At 40.3% G+C, this 21,965-nt stretch overlaps 1 protein-coding gene across 3 annotated transcripts in view; it reads right to left on the bottom strand.

Annotated features, from left to right (window-relative positions):
- LOC110959217 (carbohydrate-responsive element-binding protein) overlaps positions 1 to 20,099 on the bottom strand; it is a 30,823-nt gene extending 10,724 nt beyond the window's left edge. The window contains exons 1-7 of one of the 3 annotated variants that reach the window (XR_007937243.1): positions 19,360 to 20,099; positions 17,490 to 17,596; positions 16,882 to 16,964; positions 16,697 to 16,786; positions 15,035 to 15,076; positions 5,150 to 5,324; positions 3,484 to 3,564 (exon numbers count right to left, since the gene is read on the bottom strand). Coding sequence is in view for 2 of the 3 variants with exons in the window: in XM_051937765.1 (XP_051793725.1) it covers positions 3,484 to 3,564; positions 5,150 to 5,324; positions 15,035 to 15,076; positions 16,697 to 16,786; positions 16,882 to 16,964; positions 17,490 to 17,596; positions 19,360 to 19,679 (898 nt within the window). In the remaining variant the exon portion in view is untranslated. The remainder of the gene's footprint in view (positions 1 to 3,483; positions 3,565 to 5,149; positions 5,325 to 15,034; positions 15,077 to 16,696; positions 16,787 to 16,881; positions 16,965 to 17,489; positions 17,597 to 19,359) is intronic. The other 2 variants (XM_051937765.1, XM_051937766.1) reach the window with 2 other exon arrangements.
- Between the last annotated feature and the right edge of the window lie 1,866 nt (positions 20,100 to 21,965).

Here is a 21,965-nt window from a genome sequence, read left to right as displayed (position 1 = left end):
ATGTTTTTCTGGAAAATCTTAGGTTCTGGCATTCATGTGGATGCTACTTTGACACACACAATCTACCAAAACATTGCTGCAAACTCAGCACCACACTTCCCCAGTAAGACAATGCACCAGGCCAGGTTGCAAAAACTGGAAACTAGGAATACAACCAAGAGCCCAAGGTGTTGGCCGAGCCTCCAAGCAGCCTGGATCTCAATCTAATCGAGCATCTGCAGGATCCATGACGGCCACAGGTCCCAAAGCTTTCCACTTCACAGTTCTGACACCACAATGACCCCACACGAGGCCCCATGGTTCTAATGTTGTGGTTGGTCAGTGTGCATTACGTTGTTTATTCAGGTAGCAGAGATAATTTACTGTGTAGTCACCGCCAGAAGTATCTGGTCTGACTGAAGTCTTGAATCTATGCAGTTATTACAAACATTAGATGCTATGCAGCTAAATTTTGGTAGACATGCAAGGTTAGAAAATGTTCCTCAAAATTAGATCTAGAGGCTACTGATGACTTTTTGTAGTTGACCTTAATCTGGATAAAAAGTTGAACTTTTATTTATCTAACATTTAAATGATGCCCCTTGTTGCTACCTGCAATGATGTGACACCACATCACAGGAAATTCTCCTGTCAGTCTGCTGCTCAGTATTACACTCATGGCTGAGTGCCAAAAACACAAACAGAGAATAAGAACACAGAGCCATAACATCAAACAATGTTAAGCTCTCTGTCTGTACGTGTTGGTGGCTAAAGGTGTGTGCTTTGTCTCTGCCAGGTCACATACTTTTGAGCAGACAAATATTGCAAATCTCTTGCCACTGTTGGCTGTCATTAGCACTTACGTGTTCAGAATGCAGCACGATATCTTGGGCTGAAAATACATACCAAAATGTTTGTGTTTTCATCTCAGAAAAAAAGAAACATCTGGCATTATGCTGTATGTCCATTTAGGAGAAGCACAGAGGACGACTACACATGAATTAATCTCATGGCTGTGTTGCTCTGACAGACAATCTTTAGCTCTCTGGACCTTGTGACCACAAGTAAGGCAGACAGCTGAGAACAAACACAGGCACACGTGCGCGCGTGCGCACGCACACACACACACACCTATTACAGAAGTGGGCAGCAGGTTGCTTGTTGATTACAACGGCTGACTTGTAGCCACAGGGCTGCTGGATTGCTCCACGGAAAGTAACACAAAGGCCAAAAAACCACAGTCGTGCCCCTGAGCAAGGAACTAAACTCCAGTGTGCTTCCTTTCTTCTGCCTGAAGCTTTTCTGCTCTCTTCTTGCAAGAGAGCCATTTGCTATCAAAAGCTGTTGGCTCTCAAGGGGCCAGCCAGAGCATAGAACCTTTTCTAGTCTATCACACCCTAAGGGATGTATCAATAAAAATTCACTTGTAAAAGGACTCAAGAGTCAGTATCAGAAAATGAATAATGTTGGACCAAAACTTATTCACATTTGACCTCTCAATTACTGTATGAAACATCATAGTTCACTAAGGAATTTATACTTAATTTTTTTTTACTATTTAAGGTTGCAGATGCAACCTGTTAACAAGTGAAAAGATGTTAGAGTTTTTAAAGTTGATGAGTTAGTCAACAGTTGCATATTCTCATATGAAACAGAAACAAAGTAACACTGAAATTCATTTGGAGTCATGCTTATGTCCATCTGGTGAATATGAATGCAATGTTAATTTCTTCTGATCTCTGTGTTTTGGTCTCCACCAACGTAAAACACATTAGCTAGTTGCTAACTTTGTCTGTTGTTTGGTGCTGAGTAGGTAGTGTACACTCGGAATTTGTAGCAAAAAACATGAGAACCAACCAAAAAGTTGAGCCAAAAACCCAAACATATATTTTATGTTCCCTGTTCCCCTCCCCCTCTCTACCCCTCTACCCCTGTACCTCTCTACCTCTCCTGTCCCTCTCAACCTGCCCGGTCAGCAGGCTGATGGGTCGCCCCACATAAAGAGCCGGGTTCTGCTCAAGGATTTTTCCCTGTTAAAAGGGTGTTTTCCTTGCCACTGTCGCCTTGGGGCTTGCTCTGGGGGTCAGGCATATGGGTTCTGTAAAGCGTCTTGAGACAATTTGACTGTAATTGGCACTATATAAATAAAATTGAATTGAATTGAAATTGAATTCAAACACAGAAAACAAAAGAAAACAGTTCAGCAATGCTCAGGCCAGTGTTATCTACGAGTTCATCAAGTTGTCCGTGTCATGTGAATTTTGTCATCTTTCAAAACCCACTGGAGTCAGCACAGACCCTTTATTGACATTGGCAGCCCACAATTTATGTCTCCACTGCAACTACACTACAAGGACAGTCATGTGTGTATTTAAAATATGCAGATGCCAATCTATGGTGCATGTACGGAGCAGGATACGTCAAGCAGACTAGAATTTCATGAAAAAATATCAACTACATATCTGGAATGTCCGCAACTGTCTGTGTCTGCAAGGGAGCATAATCAAAACTGTATACTTGACTAAGCAAGCAAGGATCTGCTGCATGTCCGTGTGCAGCCCAAAACAGCCGTGTGTGTGTGAAGGTTCCCTAGAGTTCACATGACATAAACTTTGCCATCAGCCCAGATTCATGAGAGTCCACATGAATCTCTCTGTAAATGCCCAACATTTACAAGAGCAGCAGTGTGCATGTGTGGAATATGTATGAGATGAACTACTGTGCATGGATGGAATGGAATGCCAGCAGACTCTCAGTTGACTAGAACGCAAACACACATCTGTGGTGTCCTTATGTGTCCAAGTGCTCATCAACAAGGCAGCATAATGAGGGAGCTGCAGATATGGTTGATATTTCTCTGTGGGTTTGTCACAACAAGTGACCCCATTTGCATTCCACACTTTAAAAGACATACTGGCTATAGTTTCCACAGTTGGAAAACAGGTGGTGCCAAATCCAGCAATAGCAGTAAAATACATCCTATTCCACTTCCCTATTCTCCTGCTCACAGCTCAACCCCCCCTTTGAACACTCTGTAACCTCTGAGGTCCAGATCATACATTGCAGAGACGGTACATAAACAGAGGAATGTCCCTCATGAACTGAATTATGCAACAAGAGCGTGTAAAAAAATGTATTATAAACAAAGTCTGAATTGAGTCCCTAAATTTGAATTCTGGTTTAGGCTCTTATTCGCATTTTATTTGGACTTTTTGGCAGTGTGTCAAACAGGATAAAAACCTAAAATTATAGTTTGTCAGAAATAGAGAAACTGACAGTCAAGCTATAAATCTGACAACATAAAAAATGTTAAACCTCTAATTACATGCTTTGAGTCCAGAAATGTTTAGCTGTTATCATCAAAATGTTTATTGTAATGACACTGTCACTGACTAATTAACTAGTATTTGGATGAATATCTGCTGTCCATTCCTAGATAGACAGACAGACAGACAGACAGACAGACAGACAGACAGGCAAGCAGGCAGGCAGACAGACGAATACCTGGTATGTCCATGAAATCATCCAGGTTGGGCTGCAGAGGAGTCAGGCCAGGCTGAATAATATCAGCATTGCTGGTGTATGCTGAGAAGGAAGAACATAATATCAGACATGAAAGAGACTCTGTTATTGTGCGTTTTTTAGGAAGATCATCTTACATCATAAGGAATTTCCTTTTGCAGGGTGAGTTTCACTGGTTGAACTGATATACGTGGCCATCAGCAGCACCAAGTGTCAAAAATGTGGCAGTGGGCCAGAAAATTATTATATTTTTTTTATATAATATTAGAAGAAAATCTAAACATACATTTACAGCCTGGTACAGTAAAATGTGTATTGCCCCTGTTCACAATTGTACAGGTCGTGTATTTTCACATCAGTCACCTGACTAAATTGTATGAAGGCTTTATGTTATGCATAATTAAGTGCATGGACAGTCCATGGCCCAAAGATGTTTACAGTCCCAACTCCCTGCTCCACCTTTTTGCAATTTTTTTGAATAGTCAGGAGTGTGAACGTGTCTGTTCCTGCCAAGATGGAGACAGCAGATGCTCATATTGACACTTAAAGTTGAGTTTCCTCTGAAAAACAACAGACGTGCTCATTTTGCTCGTTTCTTTTCCCCTTCAGATCCAGCTGGCATCTGCTTTTCACTGGGAACAAATATTTTAGGTTCAGAAACAACAAATTTTTGTTAAATACTTCATCAACAGTCCTTTGTGAGGTTACGCGACAATCAGTGGAAATTTTTTGTTTATTTACATTTAGGTAGTAACCAGGTCCCACTGTTTTCAGTTTTAATACTAAACTAAGCTAAACATCTGTTGGATGCTACTTCATGTTGAACACAGACAAATGAGAGTTGCGTCATCTTCTCATCTAGCTCTTAACATGACAATAAGCACATTTTCCAGAACGTCCATCTTTTTCAAAAATACTCACAACTAAATAACTGATAGCCATGTTTAAAGTTTGACATGGGTATATCACTGATTATTTAATATTTGTTTATTTATGAGTTATTTTCTATGTTGTTTGTAAATATGTACATAAATAACTATGGGAGTGGGGTACTGAGTGACGGATGGTGGAGATGGAAAAGGGGTAGGAGGAACTAAGCTTATTCTTTGTCCTACTCTTTTTCGGATATGTTGGGTGGTTATTTTTTGCATTGCTTTTTCAATTGGTTTGTTTTATTTTATTTTGCTGTTGTTTTGAGTATTTGAATTTGCTTTTCTCACGTCTGAAATAAAAACATTCAATCATTCATTCATTCAAAAGTTAGAGGGAAAAGCCAATCTCCTGAAAAAAAAGGTGTTTTTCAAAAAAGCAATTTTCATTCATAGCCAGACACTAACTGAGAAAACAAGCTTTCAGGAGCTTTAACACAAACTATAAACAGTTTTTAAGGTCTAAACTTTCACATCACTATATTATATACATTTATGCAGTTTTGTATATTTGTTCTGTCTCCAGAGATGACATTGGGCTAGCAATAACAGCTTTAACAACTCACCGAACCAAGTTAAAATAGGAAACAAAGTGGACACAGAAAGCTATTTTCAACCAGATGATGAGCAATCAAAACAAATTATTCATCATTTGCTAAATCCGAGTCAAAAGCCACAGCTGAAAGTCATTTTCAAAGTGGGAAGTGAAAATTACTCACTATTCTGTCGGTCGCTTGCCCAGGCACATGGTTTCTGCGTCATGGTGAACAGGGTGTCGGAGATGTCTGACAGAAGGCAGTCCAGGTCAAACATGTGGGCCTCCACCGGGGCAACTTCAGGCTCCTGGTAGATCTGATTGGAACGCTTGTCCAGTTTGGCCTGGCAGATCTGACCCTGGAGTGCATCAGCAACGAATTAAAACATGTACAGGCTTTATGAAGTTAATCCTCCATCTTTCCATTAGAGGGCTCCCTATAGAAAGGACTGAGCAGTCCTGAATGCAAAGAGATGCATTAATGCCATTTGCTTGTCTTCATCCGTTCTATGGAAGCTGTAGACATTTGTTACAATAAAAAAAGACTGTGGGTGGTTAGCTTTATGTAAAACTAGTGGATCCGCTTATCCTCAAAAAACAACTCATCAGCAAGAAAAGATTTCATGTAAATTACACACATACAGCAGCGGCATCTGCTCTAGTCAGCCAGAAACAAGTTCCAGCCAAATTTTCCAGTTCTCTCCTTGAAACCCTGCAAAAAAACACTCACAGAAAATTAAGCTCCAGACCTTGCTTTTTCCCTCTGTTTGGGAGGCTTTGCTTCACCCTGATCTCCTCCTTCGTCTTTACCCTCGACTTGTAAATCTGAAGCCACATTTATAGAGAAGCCCAGATTGAGCCGGAAACTGTGCAGTCTTGACATATTGTTCAAAAACACTAGCCCCTTACAGGTCATCAACGTCGGCTTTGTTCATTTCTTTATTTTGATGTCTCACAATTTCAATAACAGTGGCAGCCTTTTGTCCCTGACCTAATTCTGTTTGCTTGCACGTGCGTACAAACAGACCTGAGGTTCCTGCCAACGCAAACTGCTGTTGCGTAGGTGAGAGAAAAAATGATCCATGCATATGAGCACCTTCACGTCTCTCATTCTTGATACTTTGTCAGGGGATTTCTGCAAACTGATGGAACACAGCTTTAAATTTACCATAATGTGAAATGAGTCATAAACAGTGACGTGATGGGAGTTAAAAACTAAAAAGAATACTTAGAGGGCACAAATACAGCGAAAGTAAGTCTCACTTAAATTTATAGCAATTTGAATTCATATCAAGTAATGAACTTCCACATGCTTGCAGTCTGATTGAGCACTGAAGCAAATATTAGGAAAAACTTACAAATAGGCTCCTGTCTTGTTGCACATATCACAAGCGTAGATATTAACATGTGCTAGCTGCTCTGTGAGGCTATACTTGGGCATAGAGGTGTTTTGATGTATGGCTTGATCAATACTGGATCCTTGGGGCTAATACCAGAAGCTATTTCAGACAGTAAGATAAAAATCTGATATTAAAAATATCTATCTATCTATCTATCTATCTATCTATCTATCTATCTATCTATCTATCTATCTATCTATCCATCCATCCATCCATCCATCCATCCATCCATCCATCCATCCATCCATCCATCCATCCATCCATCCATCCATCCATCCATCCATCCATCCATCCATCCATCCATCCATCCATCTCTCTCTCTAGATATCTACATATATATATATATATATATATATGCAGTGCTTTGCAAAAGTATTCACCACCCTTGGCATTTTTCATGTTTTGTCGCCTCACAACCTGGAATTAAAATGGATTGTTTGAAGGTTTGCATCATTTAATTTAATTTAGAACATGCCTACAAATTAGAAGATGTCACTTTTATTTTATTGTGGAGCAAACAAAAAATAGGACAAAATAACAGAAAACATTAATGTGCATAACTATTCACCCCCCCTAAAGTCAATACTTTGTAAAGCCACCTTTTGCGGCAATCACAGCTGCAAGTCGTCTTTGATAAGTCTCCATGAGCTTGCCACATCTTCCCACTGGAATTTTTGCCCATTCCTCATGGAAAAACTGCTCCAGCTCCTTCAGGGTTGATGGTTTGCGCTTGTGAACAGCAATCTTTAAGTCTGACCACAGATTCTCAATCGGATTGAGGTCTGGGCTTTGACTAGGCCATTCCAACACATTTATATGTTTCTCCTTATACCACTGAAGTGTTGCTATCGCAGTATCCTTGGGGTCATTGTCCTGCTGGAAGGTTAATCTCCGTCCTAGTCTCAAATCTCTTACAGACTGGTACAGGTTTTGCTCAAGAATATCCCTGTATTTAGAGTCCCTCGACTCAGGCCCCGTCCACATGAAGACGAAACGCTGAACAGTTTCAAAAACGATCGCCGTAAAGACGAAGGCATCTCAGAAATTGTGTGCTTCTACACGAATGCACTCGATATGCATGGAAACGCTGTAAAACACATGCCTGACCTCTAGGGGTGCTGTAACGATATGACGGAAACGCGCAAACAGAAGAAAAAAAACAGTGGGCATGCGCACTTGCGGCAAAAGTTGTAAACAGAGAGCTTCATCAGCACATGTTGTTGCCGTGGCCGCGTGTGGCGCATGCGTGTCAATGAAGTTACGAAACTATGACGCAAGCGTTTCTGAAAAGCAGCGGCTCACCCGTACACACGGAGCTACGTAAACGGCATTTCAAAATCTTTCCACTCTGGAACCCGTTTTCAAAAATGATCGTTTACAGACCCCCAAAACGCCGTCTTCGTGTGGATGATACGCAGATTCGGCAAGAAACTTATGCGTTTAGACCTCGTTTCATCTTCGTGTGGACGGGGCTTCAGACCAGTTTCTCAGTCCCTGCTGCTGAAAAACATCCCCACAGCATGATGCTGCCACCACCATGTTTCACTGTGGGGATGGTGTTCTTGGCGTGATGAGATGTGTTGGGTGCGCACCAGACATAGTGTTTTCCTTGATCACCAAAAAGTTCAATTTTGGTCTCATCTGACCAGAGCACCCTCCTCCATACATTTTGGGAGTTTCCCAGGTGACTTTTTGCAAACTCAAAATGTGCTTTTTTATTTTTAGCTGAAAATAATGGCTTTCTTCTGGCCACTCTTCCATAAAGCACAGCTCTATGGCGGGTACGGCTTATTGTGGTCCTGCGGACAGATACTCCAGCCTCTGATGTGATACTCTGCAGTTCCTCCAGGGTTACCTTTGGTCTTTGTGCTGCCTCTCCATCCCCACAGCATGATGATCTCCTCGTTCGGTCTGTGAGTTTTCGTGGGCGGCCCTGTCTTGGCAGGTCTGTTGTGATGCCATGTTCTTTCCATTTGCTTATAATGGATTTGTTGATGCTTCTCGGGATCATCAAAGATTTGGATATATTTTATCACCCAACCCTGACTTGTACTTCTCCACAACTTTGTCCCTGACTTGTTTGGATAGTTCCTTGGTCTTCATGGTTGTATTTGTTTAGCGGTGCCTCTCACTTCGGTGTTGCTTCGGTGTTCTCTGGAGCCTTTCAGAGAAGGTGTGTATATACTGACAGATCATATGACATGCATGTGGACTTCATTTCACTGATTAAGTGACTTCTGAAGGCAATCAGTTGCACCAGAGCTTTTTAGGGACTCCATAACAAAGGGGGTGAGTACACATGCACATGCCAATTTTCAGTTTTTTATTTTTAAATTTTTTTATATATATCTATATAAATTTCTCATTTACTTCAAAACTGACTATTTTGTGCAGACTCATCAAATAAAGCTGAGATTTGTAAAAAAATTATTTAAATTAGATTTTGTAATGTTACAAAATAGGTTAAAAGCCAACGGGGGATCTTTCTGCATGGAGTTTGGATGTTCTCTCTGTGCATGCGTGGGTTTTCTCCGGGTACTCCGGCTTCCTCCCACAGTCCAAAAATATGCTGAGGTTAATTGATAACTCTAAATTGCCCGTAGGTGTGAATGTGAGTGTGATTGTTTGTCTGTATATGTAGCCCTGCGACAGACTGGCGACCTGTCCAGGGTGTCCCCTGCCTTCGCCCGAGTCAGCTGGGATAGGCTCCAGCACCCCCCACGACACTAGTGAGGATAAAGCGGTGTAAAGAGAATGGATGGATATATATATACTGAAAATAAAAATGTTGGGGTATTTGTTCATTAATTTTCCGTACTATGAAGACACCACTTGACTCCACCATGGTCTACTCAGCTGTGACAGCACTAGTGATGGCACCATTTCTAAAGTACCTCACACATCTTTTTCTGCATTGTATTCTGTTAAAAACATATCTGACAACATACAGATATATCTATGATAAGCCATCCATCCATCCATTATCTATACAGCGTGCAATACCCATTAGGGTCACGGGAGGGCCAGAGCCTATCCCAGCTGGCATTCATACCTATTCAGAGTTACCAATTAACCTAAGCATGTTTCCGGAGTACCCAGAGAAAACCCACACATGCACAGGGAGAACATTCATAGTAATATTCTGTCACTGTTAAAGTGCAGACACCTCATATGTTGTTCACTCTCTCTGCTGAAGCGGCTTCTCTGCAGTTTAGGATTTGAGTTTTCTGCCTGGCAGGACTTTGCCTTGCTCTCAAACTGCTTTGAGTTTTAATATGAAGATTGACTGTTTTGTCTGTAACTTCAGTCCATAAAACATTTGTCAATAGACATATTGAAAGATGGTGCATGGTGACTGTAGACAAAGCTACTTTATCTGAACACATCACACTTTATGGGTTTTTGGCTGAGGATAAAATTATACAGCCAATTAAATTTCTGGAGCTGTCAGAGTTGAAAACAGTCAAAGTACAGTGCCTTGTGAAAGTATTCGGCCCCCTTGAACTTTTCAACCTTTCGCCACATTTCAGGCTTCAAACAAAGATATAAAATTTTAATTTTTTGTCAAGAATCAACAACAAGTGGGACACAATCGTGAAGTGGAATGAAATTTATTGGACATTTTATACTTTTTTAACAAATAAAAACTGAAATGTGGGGCGTGCAATATTATTCGGCCCCTTTACTTTCAGTGCAGCAAACTCACTCCAGAAGTTCAGTGAGGATCTCTGAATGATCCAATGTTGTCCTAAATGACTGATGATGATAAATAGAATCCACCTGTGTGTAATCAAGTCTCCGTATAAATGCACCTGCTCTGTGATAGTCTCAGGGTTCTGTTTAAAGTGCAGAGAGCATCATGAAGACCAAGGAACACACCAGGCAGGTCCCAGATACTGTTGTGGAGAAGCTTAAAGCCGGATTTGGATACAAAAGATTTCCCAAGCTTTAAACATCTCAAGGAGCACTGTGCAAGCAATCATATTGAAATGGAAGGAGTATCAGACCACTGCAAATCTACCAAGACCCGGCCGTCCCTCTAAACTTTCACCTCCAACAAGGAGAAGACTGATCAGAGATGCAGCCAAGAGGCCCATGATCACTCTGGATGAACTGCAGAGATCTACAGCTGAGGTGGGAGAGTCTGTCCATAGGACAACAATCAGTCATACACTGCACAAATCTGGCCTTTATGGAAGAGTGGCAAGAAGAAAGCCATTTCTCAAAGATATCCATAAAAAGTCTCATTTGAAGTTTGCCACAAGCCACCTGGGAGACACACCAAACATGTGGAAGAAGGTGCTCTGGTCAGATGAAACCAAAATCCAACTTTTTGGCCACAATGCAAAACGATATGTTTGGCGTAAAAGCAACACAGCTCATCACCCTGAACACACCATCCCCACTGTCAAACATGGTGGTGGCAGCCTCATGGTTTGGGCCTGCTTTTCTTCAGCAGGGACAGGGAAGATGGTTAAAATTGATGGGAAGATGAATGGAGCCAAATACAGGAGCATTCTGGAAGAAAACCTGTTGGAGTCTGCAAAAGACCTGAGACTGGGACGGAGATTTATCTTCCAACAGGACAATGATCCAAAACATAAAGCCAAATCTACAATGGAATGGTTCACAAATAAACGTATCCAAGTGCTAGAATGGCCAAGTCAAAGTCCAGACCTGAATCCAATGGAGAATCTGTGGGCAGAGCTGAAGACTGCTGTTCACAAACGCTCTCCATCCAACCTCACTGAGCTCGAGCTGTTTTGCAAGGAAGAATGGGCAAGAATTTCAGTCTCTCAATGTGCAAAACTGATAGAGACATACCCCAAGCGACTTGCAGCTGTAATTGCAGCAAAAGGTGCCGCTACAAAGTATTAATGCAAGGGGGCCGAATAATATTGCACGCCCCACTTTTCAGGTTTAAAATATCCAATAAATTTCGTTCCACTTCACGATTGTGTCCCACTTGTTGTTGATTCTTGACAAAAAATTAAAATTTTATATCTTTATGTTTGAAGTCTGAAATGTGGCGAAAGGTTGAAAAGTTCAAGGGGGCCGAATACTTTCACAAGGCACTGTATATGACATAAACACTAACATTACAGAAACAACCTTTGTGTTATACTGAGGTGTTTTTCCAGGTACTGGATGTAATCTGTTATGAGAATAGCTAGATAAGACTTTGTGAACACGGAGTATAAAAACCTGGTTTAGTGATCATTGACCTGTCAGCCATGTGCTGATATGTGCCCTTTGAAGTGCTGCAAAATGCTCAACAGACAGAAGGTCACATATAGTGTTATTACTGGAATGTCCTCAATTTTGAACTCTGTCAAATGTGGATTTCCAATGACAGTATACCTGTGGTGTCATAAAAATAGAGGGCTGATGATAACAAAGGTGAGAGAGAAGAGATGGGAGTGGTTGGGCACATGCCAGTCTATTTGCCTGGAAAATCCAGACTGACTTTATTTATGTATTAATATAAATATAAATAAAGGCAGTATGGCATTGTGATGATAGGAGACGATTTCAAAAAGAAGGGGCTAACGAATGCAGCTTGAACGAGAAAGAACCAATCAGCGTAACACGGATGTGACGCACAAACAAATCGACCTTGAAGTCCATGTAGTCCAAACAACAATGGCATGCAGCCGAGAAAGCGTTGCGGTGAATGATTACTGCCGTTTTTGTCACAAAAATCTGTGAATACATGGGGTACTCTCAAGTACAAGACTTATTTTTGAAAAGGCTACGCAACAAAAGACTCCTTCCGAACGATTAGCGGTGTTAGGAATAACTTTGTTAATGTTTGCGTTTGGTTACGGGAGGTGCGCAGGTGTTGTATGGTTAATCCAGGCGCTGAAGATGACGCAGCATTAACTCCCGCCTCCCGTGCTATGATTGGTCGTACCAAACTTTCCCGGGAGGGAAACGCGATTCAATTCGCCCAATGCCAAACTGATTCTCCTGTATCTCCTAACATGGAGATAGGAGATTACATGGAGATTCAGTTTAGATTTTCCAAGCTACCAGTCTATGCCTCAGTTGTCTTTTCCATTATCAATAGAGTGTGAAAAAATGAAAAACCACCACTATTTTTTATTCATTTATGAAGCCCAAAGCACACAAGCTTGCTTGTGGGTATGACAGTTTGTTTAACATACTTCTGATTGTATGCTTTAGAAGATTTTATGCTTAAGTCCAAAATAGGAAAATAAATTGTCTTTCTGATTGGTATGGTTAACCATGAATGAATGAATGGTGTATTTCGGTTACAATCTACGGTACAAAAATTGTGTGCATTCAGCTGGCAAAGAATTATTATACATGCTTGCAGTAAACTTTTTTTCTCCCCAAAAAAGAAACAATTAACAAGCTCTGTAAATGAAAAGGAATCGGCGGAAGCACAGGCTTATTTTTGCTTATCTTGTACAATCCATAAAATGACCCAGAATATCTGTAATACAAGGAATAAACTAATGGCATCTCTGTATGTTGAACTTGATTAATTTGTAACAGTACACTACAGAGATGGCACAATCAGATTTAACTAAATAAATATGAATTGGAACATGAAAGGAATCTTTATTTTTTACAATTAAAAACAGATGTGAACTTTTACAGAAAGTAGGAAATATAGCGTCGCCATTGGCAGCAACATGTCTTACATTTGTTAACATTTTAGAAAATGTTATCAGTTGAAATAACAATTACAAGTAATGTTTTCCTGTGTGCCACAAGATGTATTGACACCTATCCCTGAATTACTGAATTACAAGTTCTAAGGGATTCCTCAGCACCTGTCCACAGCACATACAGTGCCTATCATAAGTATTCACCCCTTTGATGTTTTACCCTTTTATTGCTTTCATAAAAGAATGGAGCAAAATTGCAGTGGGCAGATGTGCAAGACTGATTGAGACATATCCACACAGACTCACTGCTGTGATTGCAGCCAAACGTGCATCTACTAAATACTGACTTGAAGGGGGTGAATAATTATGCAAACAATTATTTTCATTTATATAATTTTCTTTCATTAACATTACTTTATAGAAATCTGTTTTCACTTTGACATTAAAGAGTTTTTTCCAATATTTTTTTTTGTTAAAAAAGCTAAATTTTATTGACCATGATTGATTTATGAAAGCAATAAAAGGGTAAAACATCAAAGGGGGTGAATACTTATGATAGGCACTGTATAATGAGTTGCTCTGTGGGCTGAATATTTTAGCCTACATGTTTACATTTTGTTTGCAATGAAACATCCGTAAATTTGAGATCCTACTGTACACTTTCATGTTTGATAAAATTTTTTACATAAAGTACTTTAAACTAGCTCCACCTGCAGCAGCTCCAACAGTAACAGGCTGCTAACATACTGAGGCTTTACTATTAATAATCTAATGATGACATATATAAGAACATATCAGTCAGAGGGACACATTTGTTTTACAAAATCTGAAAACTGGAATCAACATGTCCAACATTTTTCCATCTAAGTGTCCACTGGTGTTACCAACACTAAGTAATGGTTGCAGATATTTTTTAATTTTAGGAATTTTTTGTTGCATTCCTTTGGTTACCAATGGGCTTATTTTGGACAGTTTTTTGGGTGTGACATCGAATAAAGCATTTTTGATGTAATATCATGATTTTAAGCTGACATCTTAACATCTTAATAAATTTTCCTGATGAAACGGCACACCACGTGATACGTTCAAGGACCACCAGAAAGTTGAAAATTCAACGATTCTTTCTGTTTTTTACAGTTTCCTGCTCTGATAAATGGCGTGATTTTGGAAATATTCTCAAGGTACCATGATTTTCAAACACACTGGCGGATTTTGGTGTTCAGGGGAATAACTACATTTTACTAGTAATAATTTAGTACTTTTACTTAAGCAGTATTTTTCAAGCAAGAGTACTTTTAGTTTGGTGTATGTGTATTTTTACTTCAGTAAAGTATTTGATTATTGATTCCAGCATTGTCTGAATGAAAGTAATCCAGTACAATTACTGATAGACAGAAACCGTTTGTGAATATGCCAAACCTCATTTTACAGAATGTAAACAAATATAAGGGGGGCTCATCTTGCGGACTGCTGCATCACTCACTGAGTGAATGAGGTGCTTCCCTAGAGTCCCTCCCTCTCACTGCCTGCTAGCTCTCCTCTTTACCTCCAAGCCTTTGTTGGCTTGTTTCTGCCGCTCTTGGCGTCACTCTCTGACCCAGTGTTCCTCTGCAGCTCGGCTTCTACAAAGCACTGCTGGAAGTAGGTCAGATTTGATTAAATGACATTAAACTTCGCAGCTATTTCGCTTGAATGGAGATAAAAACGTGAAAGGGTTGTTAGAGGTATTGTCACCCCTGACAATCAATGTGTGTCAATTGTCTACAAATGTCAAATGCGATGAATGACGGAAGCTGTTGTCAATTTCAGCTCTTTTCTGCTCTCTTTTCTTCTCCAGTTAACTGAGGGAGGCTAATTCTACATGCTTCAAAAGTAAAACATGCTAGCACGTCACCAACACATACCATGTAGGCTGGATCAGTGGGTCAATTTCAGCCGTAACGATCACAATCAATATTTGTTTACCTTCATGTGTTTCCACAACCAACAGATAAACACATTCTAATAACAATAGAACAAGACCATACATACCTCTTGCAGCATTGACAGAATATCATCCTTCTTTTTCTGAAGCTGTAAAAGAAAATAAGGGAAACAGTGAGCAGTTTGATGGGAGTCAAGAGTCATGCATGCAGCACTGTTTACCGTTTTAGTCCCACGCTTTAGTACAATAACATCTGCTAATTCGCTCTTAACACAAAGTGCAACCTATATGGAAACATAGAGTTAGAATTCGCCAAAGTTATTCTCCCAATGGTCACCAAATAGGAAATATGAAAATGGTTCCCAAAGTGAGGGTCAGGACCTAATGAGATGCCAACAGGGTTCACAACAAGATTTCCAAAAGTCAAGTAACATTTTAAAACTATCTGAAATAGTACATTTAATCTATAATTGTTACAAAAGAAAAATATGACAATCGGTTGCTCCTCCATACCATACAGCCCTTTTCAAGCATTTGATACGTAACAGGGCCATCAGTTTAAGCGATGCCACTTTGTCATTCAGACATCGGTCTCTTTTTTAGGTAATGATCCTCTCTGCAACATTTAGACATTTCTACTGAAGTCTGTGACAGTCATAGCACTCATATGATATTTGTCAATCACATGAGACTGGACAGAACATCAAGTAATGTGTATTACATAAAAACACAATCCCGACAGCTGTGGTGGAGTTCAGGAATCAAGCTGAGTACAGCACTATATAATAAATGATTTAACTGCAGCTGATAAACTGTGACCCTGCGACAGACTGGCGACCTGTCCAGGGTGTCCCCTGGCTTCGCCCGAGTCAGCTGAGATAGGCTCCAGCACCCCCCGCGACCCTAGTGAGGATAAAGCAGTGTATAGAGAATGGATGGATGGATGTTAAGATTTTGTCAAAATCTGAATTACATTTATTATAAGTGACTGTCAATTATTTGATAGTGATTAGTATTAGTCTCTGATTTCACTGCAGTAAAGTTTTATTTTTTGGAAAGCAAATACATTTTAGAGTAATGTCAGTAAGAAAAGTGTTCGTGATTTTGGCATAAACATTTGCTCTCTGTGATGTTTTTGGACCAATATTGGTGCTGAAATGTGGAAAAACCGTGATGGCATGCAGTTCAGAGTTGTGCCATGCTGAAAGTGAAATGTTACTTGATCTTAATTAGAAAGATTGCTGATGAAACGTTTAGAGAACAGTGAGCAGGCTGCTCATTGACACATGAAGCTGACACGTTCAGATACGGTCAGGTTAACTGAAAAGAATTCACGTCTGAAAACAGCTCAAGTTTACTAATTACAGCACTTATGCATTGAGATTACTCTGGACTGACGCATTCTGCCAACACCATATAATAAATCACTGTACATTAATATTATGGTTGTAAGGCTGTTGTTTTCTTTCATGTTGTCCTTGTGTTTGTATGGTTCACCCAGTGGAGGTCCTGAATCTCTGGCACCATTATTTTGGGGTTCAGGAGCTAAAAAGTTTGCAGACCTCTGTCATAGTTCTGACATTTCAAAACCACACACATCACTCACACTGTGGTGCACTCAGGCCAGTGGATCACTGAAGTCATTAAGATTTATCCTCTGGGGATCATGAATGTCTGAACCAAAAGTCACAGCTATCATTTCAACAGTTACTGAGCTATTTCAGACAGACACACAATGAATATGTAGTGAGTAAAAGATGAGTGCCCACCCTCTTCTTATAGTAAATCCTCCACTTGTGATACTCTTTGATCACCACCTCAATCCTTCGCTTCCAGTAGCTGCCCTCTAATATAATTGCCTGTTGACAAGACATTAGAGAAACACCAAGTTAGGAAATCATACACAGTGGTAAAGATACCAGCCTGTACTTAAGCACTTCATTAAACCACTCACTTCAGGCTTTCGATGTGAATCTGCCTCCGAGCCTTCCAGCGGAGAGATAAACCCACACACTAGGTTCTTCCTCTTCTCCACATCTGAGCACAGCAGACACGGAGCAACAGAATCAGCACATTTACAGCTGCTGTGGACAGTTCCCTGCTGCTTTAGTGTTTGCAGGAGGAAATGTGGATTATTATTTCAACTGCTCATTTATACTCGGTCACTCACGCTAAAAGATGATCGAATAGCTGGATATACAGTGTAGGTACCAGCTATTACATGAATTATCAAGTAGCTATCGATTAATTTCCTAAGAAAAAAAATCAAACTTATTTTTTGACTCCAGAAATCTAAATTTTCTGATTTGCTTCTTCCTCCATGACAGTAAACCGAATATCTTTGTATTGTGGACAATTGAAGACATTTGAAAAAGTAGTGTTAGGGTATGGGAAACACTGACTGGACTTTTTTTTGTTTTGGTTTTACCTTTTCTAATATTTTAGTTACCAAGCAACTAATTGAGAAATTAATGAACACAATAATTGACGATGAAAATAATGATCAGCTTCAGTCCTGTAGGTAGCAGCAGCAATGAGTGGAGTTAAGAGTGGTGCACTCACACTGAATGAACCAAGCTCTCCAGATCGCATTATTGAGACGGATCTTATCCCTCCACAGCAACCGCAGACCCTTAAAAGACTTCCATTTGGGAGAGACTATCCTACCACTGCAAGAAAAAAGACCAAAAAAAGATTTTAATGGAAAATCTGATATGTCCAAAGTAGAGTTGAACAATTAATTGAAATATTATCAAAATTGCAATATTGCACAGTTTTGCATCCAGATCGAAGGAACTGCCATTTCTGATAATATATCAGTACATATCATTATAGATGACGTACTGTGCTGCTAGTCTACAAATTGTATTTCCAGGATGTAAGAGAACATGCTTGTTTGCCTTAGATTGCAGCAAAAGCAACATAAAACATTTAAGCAGAAAAGAAATGAAAAAAGTCCACTAAAATTGACCCATATCACAACATCTGTCTAAATAAATAAATGTAATATTCTTTTATTTTTGCAATCTTTCAAAGCCCTGCTTTTTGTACTGTTTATGTTGCAAACTATAAAAGAGGAACATGAGGGACGGACATGCAGAAAGCATTCTTTAGAAGAACAATGAGGAAAAAAATGAGTAGCTTCACTGCCTCAGCCCTGCTGAAACCTGTCCTGATTTTGACTAATAGCACCCAATCAGCTTATTCCCTGCGACACTGCCAGACTGTTTGCTCTTTTTTTCAGTATCCCTCTGCCTGCTGAGTGCTGAGAAGAGGGCTCCTAATGTGAAGTGCTCAGGGAGTTGCTAGGAAGCTAGGAGTATCATTTTCAACATGCTTTAAATGGAGTGACATGGCTGCATGTGATTTGCTCCCAAACAGCAAAAATAGCAAATTAGTGAAAAAAAACCTATTAGGAGAATCAATTCACACCAGTCTGGCAATGACAAACACTGTACAGCAGAGCTGTTGGTTTCACATGATACATTACATATAAAGCACTTTGATGAATTGAAAACAGTTTATAAGATTGTTGTCTGTACAGTTCTTCATGAAAATGCTCATTTAGTGGTCAGTTTTACTGGCAACCATCGCTATTTCAGAATTCACTGTGTAACTACCATTAAACGATAAAAAAAAGCAAAACTGGCACAATGACTGGCAGGAATGATGTTCTTTTTGGGCCAAAGGTTAATGACAATGCATATGAACATCTTACAATTTCCACAAACACATATCTCTTGTAATTTGTAACCAGAAACCTAAAAACTAGATGATGATATGAGGAACAATTACATAGCAAGAAATCTTTTTTTTCCTTAAATACAACTCTCTGTGTATTATCTTTCTATCTATAATGGCTGTAGCTATCTGATATCTCCAAATAAACAAGACACTAGCGGTAAAAACATGTCTGGGGCATCATTTCAGGACTTGATCTCCTTTCCCTCAGTTACACTGTAATCTTTCCAGTCCTGCCAACTAGACTCAAAGTCCAGTTTTGAGTGAAGATTTTCCAGGCCGTTGTGCAAGAGGCTGACCAAATAAATACGCAAACCTAATGATCAGTGCTGAAAGGAAATCTTCTGGAACACGTATCATTTTAAGAAGAACTCTTTGACAACTGTGTGGGCTGTTTACAGCTCTGAAAACATGCATTAAGTACAGTGGAGCAAAGCAATTCTATGCTATAACAACTAAGTGGGACGCACTTTAAAAACTCAGAGGACTGTTTAGACAAAGGAAAATACACTGTGAGGATTATTCTTGTTGAACTGTAGGTCAGCTCAAAATAAGGCACTCAGATTTGGTGCTGATCTCAAATGAACTACAGGGGATAAATATGGAATGAAAGACGGTTGCACTGAATAATAGTTGACATTAACGAGCAGGTGCAGTAGTTGTGTCTCCTGACTGGACCGCAGGAACCCACCTGTAGGCCAGGGACATGCACTCGAACAGGCGGGTCAGGGTGGGGTCTATGCTCAGGCTGCCGGAGCTGAGCGGCCCGTACCGGTACGTCTGACACCACGTCCTGTTCACCGTGTCAAAGTCGTATCTCAGGGACCCGCCGCTCTTCCTCCTCCGCGGCGCAGAGTCGCTGTGCGGTGAAGACACCATGAAGTGTCCGCTGTGGATGACCTGGCTGCGGGGCGGAGGACCGGAGGACGGAGCGGTCCGGCACGGCCCGACCTCCGAATCAGAGTCCGACTCTGAGGAGTCCTGCAGCGGGCTCTGCGCTTTCCCCGCCATGCTGCCTTCATTCAGCAGAGTCTGTCCACCAAACTATGAACTTTCTCCTCAGCTGACTCCCGCGTCCTCCCCAGCCCTCCCCCTCCGCTGTTGTCTTCAGACGGTCCAGTATTTCCTGAAGGAAGCGCCTCGTCTGTCAGCTGTCCCACTCAGCTCAGCTCCTCTGGGCCACGATATGTGGACTGTTGTGCAACACCACAGACTATCATTATGTCAATTTCTCCTGGAGGTAAAGTCCTTGAGGGAAGCCACTGGGGGTGAATTATTAATAGGTCAACCTCCAAGTATGCCCAATATTATGATTATTGTAGGACTTACTGTGCCTGAATTACTCCAGACTAACTTCCACTAATACCATAGAGGGCAGTTGTGTGACAAACTTATTCATTTATCTTTATTTTATTTATTTTTTGAAAGAAAAGAAACTCAACCCTGTAGCAAATAGGCATTCAAAATGTGCCTTTCTATAAATGGTAATGCACTGCTGCGTTTTTCTTCTTCAACTGAACATATATAAAATTGAACACTTTTTAGCTGAAAAACCTTGTACTAAAAAAACTTTAAAAACAATTCTTGATTTTTCTGTAAGGGATGTTTGGGTTAAAAAACAGATATACAAATAAAGCAGCACATAGTTTATATCAGCCCGTTTGCATTTGATAACTAAAATTACTTTTTATCAGTAAACTGCATTGGGATGGGAAATTGGCTTTTTTTAAAGGTACCACTTAATGATCGGTATCATGAACACAAGTTCATAAGTCAGTTACTCCTAAATAGGTATTAAGTTGTTCCAACTGGAATTTTACGGGTCATGTATTTAAGTAAGCCACTTTCCCCAATTAAAAGATGAAAGTAGCAATTTTTTAAATTTTACTTGAATAATGCTCGATTTTGCGTAAATTGTTTTCTTTCAAGGAAATTTCTCTATAAGAAAAGGCACAACGTGGCTAAGAAAATTCACTAAAATACAAAAAAAAATTAAGTGCTTGATGCTCAAAACTGTTGATGCCCAAGAACACCTTTTTAATGTACCATGCAATGTTCAAACAAGCTCCGTGTCCCGGATCATATTAATACTCAACAGTTTTCTCTTAGCAACCGACTGAGGATCTGAAAATGAAACAAATTATTAGCCTGGAAAGCAGAAGGAAGCTATAAAATGATACAAAAGCACTTCTAATTCTAGGTTCCGCTGTATTAAATATCACTTAGCCATGGCAGTTAAGAAGAACTGTGAAAGTCAAGAGAATAATCTGTAAGAGGAAGAACTTTCGATAAAACGGCACATTTGCTGGACAGAAAGACAAAGCAACACCCCACATGACTGCCGAGGATCTGCAGGAAGGTTTCATCATGGTAAACTGTTCTGCAGCCATGATTCACACACAGGGTCTGCATGAAAATCTTCAAAGGGAAACCTCACCTGTCATATCAGCACTAAAGTCAGTGACTAAAGTCTCGCAAAGCCAGTCACAGTGCTGTGGAGAGCTCTTTGCCACCAAACAAATGTTTTGGGATACAGAAACTGCAACAGTGGATTTAAAGAACATACTGGGGCATTCCAGGTGAAATGACCAGATATTCCTTGGGGGTGTTGCTGCACCATCTTCAAATTAGTCCTAAATTTGCATTCCATTAGATAGTGACAAAAGTACTTTCTATGCAAAATTCTAGGCCTGTAGCTCAAATACTTTCTGAGTTGTGGGGGTCTGAAATTTTCAGAATTTGGGCTATAAAAAGCCTCGCCAGCGTTTTTTGCATCTTTAAGTGGTTATTTCTCAGCCTCTAGACACACCAGAGAGCTGTGAGTTTAACAAACAAGGCCTCTGCATGTAGCTAGTGCCCCACAAACATCCACAGGTGTTTCCCTACACTCTGCAGGCCGTGGGGGCTTGCTAAAAATGCTAAAAATTAAGAAAAACCTACTCGCGAGGGGGGTTTGGGACCTTAAAAGTACTAGAAATGCTGCACAGAAGTGTTCTAACACCCCTGGGTTCCATTCTACACAAACTTGTGTAATAACTTAGCAAACTGGAGCTTTCTAGGTACCTCAGTTTGGAAAAGTTTGTTTGGGGTCTCTGGTACCTGTCCCACACTGAGATTTTTGCCACCAAAAACAGCCAATTAAAAATCTCGTCCAACTTTGGGAGCTCATATTTTCCAAACTGAGGTACCTAGAAAGCTCCAGTTTGCTAAGTTATCACACAAGTTTGTGGAGAATGGAACCCAGGGGTGTTAGAACACTTCTGTGCAGTATTTCTAGTACTTTTAAGGTCCCAAACC

The sequence above is a fragment of the Acanthochromis polyacanthus genome, chromosome 17 (genome assembly GCF_021347895.1).
Source record: "Acanthochromis polyacanthus isolate Apoly-LR-REF ecotype Palm Island chromosome 17, KAUST_Apoly_ChrSc, whole genome shotgun sequence".
Lineage (NCBI taxonomy): Eukaryota > Metazoa > Chordata > Actinopteri > Pomacentridae > Acanthochromis > Acanthochromis polyacanthus.
This window is presented reverse-complemented; position numbering and strand designations above follow the sequence as displayed.